This window comes from Furipterus horrens, unplaced genomic scaffold (genome assembly GCF_987537825.1).
Source record: "Furipterus horrens unplaced genomic scaffold, mFurHor1.1.pri manual_scaffold_6, whole genome shotgun sequence".
In the NCBI taxonomy this organism is placed as follows: domain Eukaryota; kingdom Metazoa; phylum Chordata; class Mammalia; order Chiroptera; family Furipteridae; genus Furipterus; species Furipterus horrens.
Window position 1 is genome coordinate 19,275,111 of NW_028327176.1, and position 12,209 is coordinate 19,287,319.

The 12,209-nt window shown below is 35.0% G+C and overlaps 1 protein-coding gene across 1 annotated transcript in view; it reads left to right on the top strand.

Annotated features, from left to right (window-relative positions):
* The window catches only part of BIRC6 (baculoviral IAP repeat containing 6), a 190,951-nt gene that overhangs the window by 83,255 nt on the left and 95,487 nt on the right, over positions 1 to 12,209 (top strand). Inside the window, exons 30-34 of the mRNA XM_090281119.1 lie at positions 486 to 705; positions 1,204 to 1,337; positions 2,100 to 2,237; positions 3,489 to 3,616; positions 10,336 to 10,467. Of these exons, the coding sequence (XP_090137245.1) occupies positions 486 to 705; positions 1,204 to 1,337; positions 2,100 to 2,237; positions 3,489 to 3,616; positions 10,336 to 10,467 (752 nt within the window). The remainder of the gene's footprint in view (positions 1 to 485; positions 706 to 1,203; positions 1,338 to 2,099; positions 2,238 to 3,488; positions 3,617 to 10,335; positions 10,468 to 12,209) is intronic.

Sequence of the window (12,209 nt, forward strand, 5' to 3'; positions counted from 1 at the left end):
GAGTATGAAATCTGTTCTGTAGGTTATCTAATTTTTTCTCTTGCCTTTTTATTTGCTTTTCTTAAATGGATTTTTTGACTATTTTTTCTTGAGTTTTGGCTATTAATGTGCCACATCATTGTGTTACTGGCAAAGTAATAAATATTGATTAAATGGTCAACCCTGAAAACTTGTTAATCTAATGTAGAGCTGTCATTTTCTATCCAGGAGCTATTTTTGATTATTTCTGGTATGTATATGAACACACATACACAGCCATCTAATACACCCATCTTCAAATACAGGAAATATAATGGATTTAAGTGCTAACTCTTCTCTTCCTCAAATAGTTAGCAACTTAAATTCTACATAATAGGGGTAAAATAGCAAAATAAAAATAATTGTGCATTGATTGTTGGTAAATAAGAACATATGTAGGTATGCACATTTTGATTTTACAGCATACACTTAAATGGGAAATTTTACTGTTTTCTTTCTTGTAATAGGACACTCTGTTCCTGCAGTTTTGCAGAGCACATTTCATGCCCAGGCCTGTGAAGAGCTTTTTAAACACTTGTGCATCAGTGGAACCCCAAAGATACGGTTACATACTGGTCTTCTACTTGTTCAACTCTGTGGTGGTGAAAGATGGTGGGGTCAGTTTCTCTCCAATGTTCTTCAGGAATTATACAATTCAGAGCAGCTTCTCATCTTTCCACAGGATAGGTAGGTCAGAAAATGTTGGACTTACTTGTTATTAATGATTTCTATTTCTTATGGTCTGTGTTCAGATTTTGAAATCTTCCATTTATGGATATTGAATGGAAAAATGAAGCATGTCTCTTCAGAGTTTGGGGAATGCCCAGTTGAAGGGGGTATTGAAGAAGTTTATACATGATATAATTAGACTGTTCTTTTGCTTCCTAATTGAGTCTGTGAAATTTATAGAGCTGTGTTTATAAGTATTTTTGATGAAATCATGTGATTTTTATGTGTTAAATGTTATTTTGAGGGGGCTATGATAAAGTTCTACCTGATTCTTGTGGATAAAGTTCGAAAATACAACCAGTAGCTTAAAAAAGCTAATTTTAACATCATATCTCCAGATATCTTGCTAAGAACCAAAATATTCTATCAGTACTCTATTAAATTTCAGTGTAAGTTATTTTAAAATGCACAATTAAATTGATTTATAATGGGTATTTTAATTTTATCTTTTTTTAGGGTCTTCATGTTACTTTCCTGCATTGGTCAAAGATCTCTTAGTAATAGTGGAGTATTAGAAAGCTTACTTAATCTATTGGATAATTTATTGTCACCTCTTCAGCCACATTTACCCATGCATCGAAGGACAGAAGGTATTTTTAAAGAGTTGTTTTTAGTAGAAACATAAGAGTCCTGTAAATATTGCTTTATAAATTGGCTAGTCTGAAATACTTTTTAAAATAACCCATGCACACTTTGTTACTGTTTTTTTGATGTAGACTTTTAAGGATGACCAGCTTCATGGGATTGACTTCCATGTAATTATTGCTCTTTAAATTGATAACCTTTTCATTATTTGAATTTTTTTTTATTATTTGAACTTTGAACTTGGAAATTACTGTAATATGTTTCTTCTATACAATTTATAACTAAAACCAAACTTTCTTATTCAGGTTAAAGTTTAAAGTACCATTGCCGTGTGATCATTGATAATAAGTTTCATTTGAGGGACAAAATTGTTATTGGGACAAAATTGTTATTGGAATAAAAATCTTAGAATATATGAGTTTAAGATTTTAAAACTTTATTAGTTATAAATTAGGTTTTTTATTTCAGTCACTTGTAATTCTAAGAATAGCATTTTAAACCTTGTTTTCTAGTTTATAATTTATCTGTTGGATTTAATCTACATTTAAGGATCTGTTTTTGTACCATGAAGCATTTGTATTCCTTTAGATTCAATGTGTTACTTAATTTGTGGTCTTAGGTTGTAATTTTGAGGCTTCTTATAAATAAATATTGGTGTTAGTAATGGTATGTTTTGGATCTATAAGGTGTTTTATCTGATTATTATCAGACTTCATTAGGACTTGTAGAGTCACCTGGTTATTTTCCCACCTCTCATCTCTTCATAGGAGTACTAGATATTCCCATGATCAGTTGGGTAGTTATGCTGGTGTCCAGGTTGCTGGACTATGTGGCAACTGTTGAAGATGAAGCAGCAGCTGCAAAGAAACCACTGAATGGTAAAGACAGGGAGAGATTTCTGACAGGTATCAGAAATTTATAATAATCTCTTGGTGGGGATTTTAGAAACTCACAGTTGTTCCAGAACTGGCTATTAGTCTGGAGATTCCAGCTCTATGTAATTTATGTAAAATTTGAATTAGCTTTACCAGGATTCTGTTTAAGGAAAGAACTTATTTTTGAACTTTATAGACAAACCCCTTGTCTGAACATGACTTTAGTTTCTAAATACAGTCATGTCTTTCACAAGGTTTTCCCCATACCCATTTAAACAGTTTATAATAAGAAGTTATAAAAAGGAAATCTGCGAAGAGTTCTTGTAGTTTTATGTTATTTAGTAATAGTGTCATTCCATTGGCCATTAGTAAGTTAGTTCTGCTAATTAATTAAAAGCGACTTATATGCTTGCAGAAATTTCGATTTTTTGTTGTTGTTGTACTTTTTCTTCGTTAGTTTGAGGCACCAAAAAACTTAAAAATGAAAGGAAGTCAAATTGCAAGACACATTGTTTTCTTCCCCTCTCCCAAGGTAATAAGACTTTATAAAGGATTTGAGATGGCTATATTTAATATCTAAATACAGCCAGTAAGTGCCATAAATTTGAAATTTTAAACATTGTCAGGATCCTACTATTAGAAAAAGGCCTCGAGATGTTTTATAGGTGTATCGGTCATTTATTGTGTACATTATGTTTGGGATTCTTTTCATGTATAGGGAATTTTCTCTATATATTTATTTTTTAAACTAATACTGTATATCAGTGGTCAGTAGGACATAAAATTAAAGATGACCATGATGTGAAGTTGGACTATAACAGTATCGGCAGTCTTAGCTTTTATTTATATCATTCAGAGACTATGGAAACACAGTAGTGGATGACTTTTTTTTTTCTTTTAGGGTTTAAGGAATTTGACTTGACAAAAGGATAGTAGAGAATCGAAAAAGATATCTTTAGTTTAATCAAATGAACAAGTAATTGGATGTGGGTTAAGTGTCAGATTAAGTCTGAATTGAGCAAAAGAATGAGACTTAAAGAGTAGTTTGAATAGAGTCAAAAAATGAGATTAAGTAGAGTTCCGCACCATGGTTTTTGAACTATTCAACCTAATTTTTCCAGTCAGTAAGTCAAACGATTGAGTACCATTTGGGGGACCACCTACACAATACATTATCAATATTGTGTTTTACAAAGATCAATCTTAATTATGCAGAAACATGGCTGTTATCTTAAATAAGATAGGAAAGAATTACTAATAACACTTTTTGTTGCCCTATAGGTAACCAGTGGAGTTTTATTAACAATAATCTGCACACTCAGAACATACATAGGTCTTCCAAAGGCAGCAGTAGCCTTGATAGATTATATTCCAGGAAAATCAGGAAACAGCTAGTTCATCATAAACAGGTAATTTTGAATACCTTTTTTATTTTAATGTTTGAGAACGTTGCTTTAGAGGTTGTGTGGGATAGACTTGTCACATATTAGGTATGACATTTAAAGAGCTACGTAGAGAAATTATTTAACACTTGAGACTGAATTTCTTTATTTCTAAGACTGCAATAATGTGTGGTTTATAGATTTTTGGTGATGCCTTTTAAACTGGCTGCATCTTCACATCTTCACATCTCTATTAGTGCCATTCTAAGTGAGCCCATCATTATTCTTTGCGTAGTCAGTTAGCCTCTTCCTTTATCCTTTCTCAATCCAATCTACATTTCATGCTGCCTCTAGGGAATTCTTTTTAAATATAAACTTGTTCATGTCCTGTAAATTCTTAGTGACTTCCAGTTGACCTTCTAGTGAAGGTCAAACTTTTTAAATATGGTTTTAGGGTATCTATTATCTGCCCCTCATTCAGGGTTGAATTTTGGTCTAGCCATATTGAATTTGAGTTCCTGAACCCCTTACACCAGTTTTCTCCTTCAGGATTTTTGTGTATACTTAGTTTTTTTCCCTCCCAACCACATACTTTAGTCTTTTGCTTAAGTAAGCTAACTTATTTTTCAGGTCTTCCCTGGTTTCTAAATTGGGATAAGATTGTATATAATATGTTCCTCATGAATTCCTATATTTTTCCTTTCATATTCATTATAATGTTTTGTAGGGATTCTTCTATTTTGTTAACATAGGATTTCTGCATTTCACTGTGCATAAATGATTTCTTACAGTATTATTAGAAATCATGCAGAGTACATGCTCTTTTATGCCTGGCCTCATTTGTTCAATATAACATATTTGAGATTCATATTTATTATAGAGTGTGTTAGTGGGTCTTTTTAAATTCATGACCACTATTCCATTATTTGACTGTTTCAAAATCTTTTTTTCTATTTTTCTGTTGATAAACACTTTAGTTTTTGTTTTATTCTTTCTTTCTTTTTGATATATACATATATCTCTGCTTCTTTAACAGTGAAGTGCATGTGAACATACATACTTTTTCTTTCACAGAAGAGGATATACAGGTGGGAGCAGAAGTAGGTTTACAGTTGTGAGTTTGTGAAACAGTTTATTCTTTTTTTTTTTTTTAAGTATATTTTATTGATTATGTTGTTACAGTAGTTCCAATTTTTTTCCCCTTTGCTCCCCTCTGCCCAGTACTCCCCTTCCCTTCAGCAATCCCACTCCCCTTAGTTCATGTCCATGGGTCGTGGGTATAAGTTTTTTGGCTTCACCCTTTCTATATTATTCTTAACTTCCCTCTGTCTATTTTGTACCAACCGATTATGCTTCTTAGTCCCTGGACCATTTCCCCATTTCTCCCCCTCCCCACTCCCAGCTGATAACCCTCTAAATGATCCCCATACCTATGATTCTGTTCCTAACTGGTTTGCTTAGTTGGATTTTGTTTTTATGTTTTAGATTCAGTTTTTGATAGTTATGAGTTTGTTGTCATTTTAGTGTTCGTAGTTTTGGTCTTTTTCTGAAGTAATCCCTTTGACATTTCATATAATAACAGCTTGGTGATGATGAGCTCCTTTAGCTTTACTTTGTCTGGGAAGCACATCATCTGCCCTTCCGTTCCAAATGATAGCCTTGCTGGATAGAGTAATCTTGGTTGCAGGTTGCTTTCATCACATTGAATACTGCTTGCCAGTCCCTTCCTGCCTGCAAAGTGTCCTCTGAGAGATCAGCTGATTTCTGCTCTCTCTTGCTACCCCCAGGACTCTGTCTTTATCTTTCACCTTTGGCATCTCAATCATGATGTGGTGTGGTCTCCTCTGGGTCCATCTTGCCCGGGACCTTCCGTGCTTCCTGGAACTGTATGTCCATCTCCTTTGCAAAGTTTGGGAAGTTTTTCTCATTTTTTTCAATTCTTGCTTCCTTATTCTGCACTGGTTGACTGTTTTTTTCTTCCTTGTGTTCCAAATCATTGATTTGAACCCCTGTTTTCTTCCCTTCACCATTGGTTTTGTGTGGATTTTATTTCGTTTCACTTAGCATAGCCTTTACTTCTTCTCTTATGCGTTTGCCGTATTCAAGCATATCTGTCAGGCCTGCGAGCATCTTTATCACCAGTGTTTTGAATTCTGCGTCTGTTAGGTTGGCTATCTCCTTGTCACTTAGTTCTCCCACTGGAACCTTTGTTCGTTTCCCCTTTTGGTCCATACTTCTCTGTCTCCTCATTCTGACAGGTCCTGTGTTTGTTTGCCTCTGCGTCCCAGATAGAGCTGTCGCTCCTGTTACGTTGTAAGGGGCAGAGCCTTAGGGACTCTTTAGTACAGAGCGGTGCTGTTTGTGGCGGTGGGATTCGAGAGGGAACAATGCCGCCTGCCCCGCATTCGCCCCTTTTCTAGGCACCTCTCCCACTTCCCCACTGGAGTGGTGCCCCTCTGGTTGCTGCCCTGGCCGTCGTTCCCATAGTGGGTGGGACTGTGGACGTTCTAGGACCGTGGGGGCCCTTTAAACAAGCAGACTCCGCTGAGAGACCGGCAATTTCTGCCTCCACCCCAACCCTCACTGGTCTGCACAGTCAGAAGCAATGAGGCTTGATTTTCCCTGGTGCTGGGACAGTGAGCTGCAAGGTCCCGTGAGGAGCTGGAAATGCTCCCCAGGTATCCTCCCTGACTTTAAAACATGTGACTGCACTTTATGCCGGCCCTCCGCTGCTGCCATCACCACACCACGTCCTCTCTGCCCCGGCTCTCCCCCTCCTACCTGTCTGGATGAGTGTTTCTTCTTTATATCTTTGTTTGTTTGTTTGTTTGTTTTTTCTAGTTGATAAATGTAAAAGTTTAATTTCACATATATTTAAAGTAACTTTATATAAAATACATTAATACACCAATGTAATTATAATGTTAATTGATATTAATGTATTGAATGTTAATTGAATTAATGTATTAATTTTCAATTAACATTAATATAGTCTTATATGTATTACAAGTATATTTAGAAACATTGCTTTCTTTCCATGCTCACATTTAATTCATGAAACAATTATATTCATTCTCTTCACATACATCGTGAACTGATGTCACTGTCACCACTAGAACTACTGCTCGAGTCATCTAACTCAGCTTTCCAGAGCGCATCATCTTCACTTCCATCTAAGTTATTTAAGATACAGGACACTTTGCATCCATGGATGATGCTGTCACTGGAAATTATACTCCTAGCCCCAAGTACCCATTCTCTATTCATGAGCTCTGCAAAGTAACTACTTAGTGTATTGTTTTTTGAAGGGATCTTTAAAAGGCTTGTTTACAGTATCCAACACTTGCAATAATAAGGAAAAATGACTAAATCTGTGCTGAGTGGTATTGTCTCCATTCTTGCTCCAGTAAGTGACCTTTATAAGCATTTGAAGCGTAGCATTGATTGAAGTTATTGGGATCTGATATGTCATCCCCAAATAGTGCTTTGTGGGTTAAAATTTAGTGATTGGGTGTGAGTCTTAGAACATGAGAGCCTTAGTATAGATTGAAATAGAGGTTAACTCTCTCTTTTCTGAGAGATAATGGGTGAGTGGCTGGCAGCGGAACATGTGCATGTTAGAGTCTGGCTAGATTGTAAACCCTCTGTCCCAGGTTGGGGCTTTGTAGGGGCTGCCCTCCAGGTCCTTCTTTGGAATTTCCCTCAAGATAGCCCTTCCAAGCACGATGTGTTTGGGTCTGGGCAAAAGCCAATGGCAGGGCTATAATCCAGACCCAGACTTGAGCCAGAGAAAGGAAGTCACATTTGCCACATGATGCCTCTGTGCAAACAGTGCCTTCTTTTCTGCTACCCTACCGTCTTCCAGCCAGGCTGAGAGGTGGGTGTTTCTCTGTGAGAAAACTGAAGCTCTAGGCATCCGTCAACTTCATTTATATAGACATGAAAACATGGCCAATAATTAATCTCCAAGTAGTTAGAAACTTATGCCCAGAGGCTCAGAGCTAGCTTTGGAGTTCTTTATAACTTTGTTTGTTGGACTTCCATGCAGTTTGATTTTCTGGAACTTATGATTGTTTCTAATTTTGAGGTAGTTGTATTCCTTCTTCGTTGTGGAGGGAGACGCAGCGTGTCTGTCTACGCCTCCATCTTGGCCGGAAGTCCCTGTTTATTCTTGTATTATTATTTATTCACTATTTATTGTACTTATTATTATTAATCTACTTTTGGCCTCTCTGTGCATTCTTATGGTTTTTATCTCATTTGTTTCCATGATTTCTCTTGAAATTAAACATAAAAGTTATTAATGTGCATTTCCCTCTGTGGAATGGGATTTATAGCTGACATCAGATTCTTATGAGCCTGTAGTTTATTACAGTTACTTTCCAAAATGTCTTCCTCTTCCTCTTACAGCTATGTCCTTGATTATTGATGACACACTTGAACCTAGTGTGTTGTCAATAAATGTTTGTGTAATTGATTTAAGCTGAAGTGAGATTTTATATGAAACTCTTAGGATATGACAAGCTTGCGAAAGCTTTGGGCTTTAGAAAAAGTATGACTTGTCACCAACTTCTTTATTTTCAGTTATAAGTTTTTTACCTATAAGCTAATTATTCAGTGTTTGGGGAAAAAATTATGTAAAGTTTTTTTCCTCAACTCTTTCTGTTTTTGAGACTCACCTAATTTTAGATGGTACTAATTTGCATCTTTTCAAATTCAGGTAAAATTTATTGGTCACTTAATGGTTTATGCTTGCTGTATTTAATTTAGGATGTGAAGGTAGAAAACAAACATGAAGTATAACCCAGTGAATTTTGTTTTCATAAAATATTACTACTATATTTTGTTTTTTAGTGTGAGGGACATTATTGGGACGGTTGATAAAACTTAAAATGGAGTTTGAATAATAGTTGGTAGTAGTGCATCAGTGTTATATTTTTGATATTGGTGGTTGTAATTGGATTTCAGGAGAAGGTTCTTTTTTTCTAGGAAATGCATACTAAAAGTATTTAGGGTTGATCTGTCATCAGGTTACCAACTTATTCCCAAATAGTTTTAAGAAAAATGTCTGTACAGTAATTTAAATTATTGATTAAGATTGTGGTTATTTCAAAATAAATTTAAACATTTTTCTTGATTTTAATAGCATATGTTAACTATAGAACTTTCGGGACAATTTTTTGAAAGTAGTAATTTGTAGTTGTTACCACATTCACATAATATTTATTGATTATTTAATACAGGTACACAGCTGCTTTTATTAAGTGTTATATTTTTTATATGTATGGCGATAACATGCAAGTTAATGCTTGTTTATAATAATGATATTAAAGTTCTTTTTGCTTGATAACAAAAATATGTGTGAGTAGTTAGAAATTTAGGAAATGTTCTTGGAAAGGGTAGCTATTAAGCTTTTAACTAAATTTTCATTTATAATTATGGCTGTAACTTTCTAGTGACTTTCTGTTTACAGTAGTGTTCTGCATATATGGCTACATGGGGAAGTGGTTAAAGTCAGTTAACAGAATAATAAGGATTTTCTGGGCAGAGATATTCCCCCCCCACCCCTCCACCCCCGGTTTGGTCTGTTTGTTCATTGTTACCAGCTAGTGGTTGCCAGGGGTTAGATACCGGGCAGATGGAACAGCAGAGTAGTGGGTGGGCAACATAAAAGAACAACATGAGGGAGCCTCATGATGACAGAATTGTTCTGTCATGCTGCAGTATTAACTGGAGCAATGGACACATGAACCAACACATGACTATAATTGTATCCAACAACAATACACAGTCACAGATGCAAATACAGTAGAAGTGGAACTCGAAATAGTCTGAATACGATTGATGAATTATAACCGTGTCATTTCCCTTTTGTGATTATTTTTATTATACTGTAGTTTTGTAAAACATTGTTGGGGGAAATTCAGTAAAGTGCCCAAGAAATCTCTGTATTTCTTAAACTGCATATGAATCTACTGTTATCTCAGTAAAAATTTTAATTAATAAAAAACATAAGCATACCAAAAAATATACTACTCTTGAGGGCAATTCTCACATAGCAAAACTAAAATTATTGCTCAAAAATATTTTTGTCATATATTTAAAAATAACTATTTTCTTTTATTTAAATGTCTATTAGTTTCGTTAGTGGCTTATCTAAGAAAGTCTTCTAGTAATTTCCCTTCTCCCCTGAGGTAAAGGATTGCTTAATTTTTAATTATAAGATGGAAAGATCTTATAATTGGGAATTAAAAATGTGGTTTTTATTTTATTTTATTAGTATAATTTTTTAAAAAAATCAGCAACACAGTTAAACCTAGATCTTTCAGGGAACTATAGTCGTCCCTTAGTAGCCATAGGGTACTGGTTCTGTGACCCTGCAGATACCAAAATCTTCAGAAGCTCAAGTTCCTTAGATTAAATGGCACAGTATTTGCACATAACCTGTGTTCTCCTGTACACTTAAAGTCATCGCAGTACAATATAAAGAGTTGTTATATTGTTTAGGGAATAATAACAAAAAAATGTACATGTTCAGTACACATGGAATGATGGCAATTGGGCCTAACTACACATCGCACGTCAGAAACAAAGTAACATTTGAATCTGAGCATCGGTATCCAGCATATAGGGAGGGCTTACTGTACTAACTTACTTAGTTTGATGTATGAATTCTGTGAGGGGTAATAATTTATTTATTTTTTTTAAACATTGCTATCTATAAGATTAATTTTTCTATTTTTAAGCAACTTAATCTACTAAAAGCAAAGCAGAAGGCTTTGGTGGAACAGATGGAAAAGGAAAAAATACAGAGTAATAAAGGATCATCATATAAACTTCTTGTAGAGCAAGCAAAACTAAAGCAGGCTACTTCAAAGGTATGACTTAATTTTCAATGTAATTATCTTAGAAAAGTCAGTTTCCTCTTTAGTATTTTTAAGTTATTTGAGTTGTTATAAGTATCTTTAATAATAATAAGGAAACTTAAATATATGTTATTCTGCTTCTCAACAGAAAAATCTATTCTGAACACTTTGGAGTGGGAATAGTAGCCTTTAACTCAAGGAAACATGTGACAAATGTGACCTTAATGTATTATTTTACAGATGCTCTTCAACTTATGATGGGGTTACATCCTGATAAATTGATTATAGGTTTAAAGTATTGCTAAGTTGAAAAGGCATTCGCTTTTCCTGCCATCTTTCCGTGCTGCCATAATGGTGCACGTGAATGTCCTGACAGATTCTCTTAAGAGAATTGACAAGCTGAAAAGAGAGGCAAACGCCAGATTCTTATTAGGCCATGGTCCAAAGTCATCATCTGCTTTTTAACTCTAATGATAAAGCATTCTCACCTTGGCGATTTTGAAATTATTGATGACCATAGAGCTGGGGAAATTGTTGTGAACCTCACAGGTTAAACAGGTATGGAGTATTCAACCCCAGGTTTGATCTGCGGCCCAAAGATCTAGAACATGGCAGAACAACCTGCTTCTGTCCCATCATTTGGTTTCACTGTACTGACAACTTCAGTGGGCACCGTGGACCATGAAGAAGCAAGGCAAGCTCTGACAGGCTAGCTCCGTTGGTTAGAGCATCATCCTCATACACCAGCATTGTGGGTTCAATCCCCAATCAGGGCACATATGAGAATCAACCAATGAATGTATAAATAAATGGAACAACAAATTGATGTCTCTCTCTAGAATCAGTTTAAAAAAATAAAAGGTGAAACAGGAGGGAAAATCTTGGAATTCTTTTTCTACAGATGTAATACATACATGCAAATAAATTCTCTCGGTGGAAAAAAATGCAGTTAATACACCTAAGGTACAAAACATCTGTGCTCAGTCTAGCCTACATTAAACATGCTTAGAACATAATGTCCAAAAAATGCTGGTGACAGAGTATACTGTAGATTGTTGCTTGTTTATCGTGACTGTGTGCTTGACTGGGAACTATGGCTTGCTGCTGCTGCCCAGCATCATGAGAGAGTGTTATACTGCATATCGTTAGCCAGGGCAAGAGCAGTGCTTATTGCTTCTGCATCTTTGTAAATAAAAAAAATTGTTAGTTCAGCCATTGTAAATCTGGGACCATCTGTAGTGTTATTTCTTTGAAAGTGAATTGTGTTCCAGTAAGTTGAAGATAAAAGATTCAAGGAAATGTGTGATTTTCCTTTCCTTTCTATGTAAAAATTAAGTGCAATGACTTATAAATAAAAATTTAAAAAATAACTACATATATTTTTAAACTAGTGGGAATAACACATATAGCAACCTAGTTTGTGTATTGTGTTTCTATAAATATGAAATTATAATTACCCCTAAGATTTTGAAATACAGTAGCCCCTCTATATCGCGGTTCACTTATCACAGCCTCACTGTATCACAGGATTTTAAAAAATATTATATTTAATTATTGCGGGTTTTTCACTATATCGCAGGATTTTGCGGTACTGTATACGTATGTTAAAGTTGCGTAGGTTTAAGAGTGTAGAATATGTTTAAGAACATAAGTAGTGTTTATAAAAGTGTGGAAAAGGTTAATAAGAGAGTGGAAACGGTTTATAAGTGTGTGGGAAGGGTTTATAAAGCCTTAAATATATATAAATACTAAAA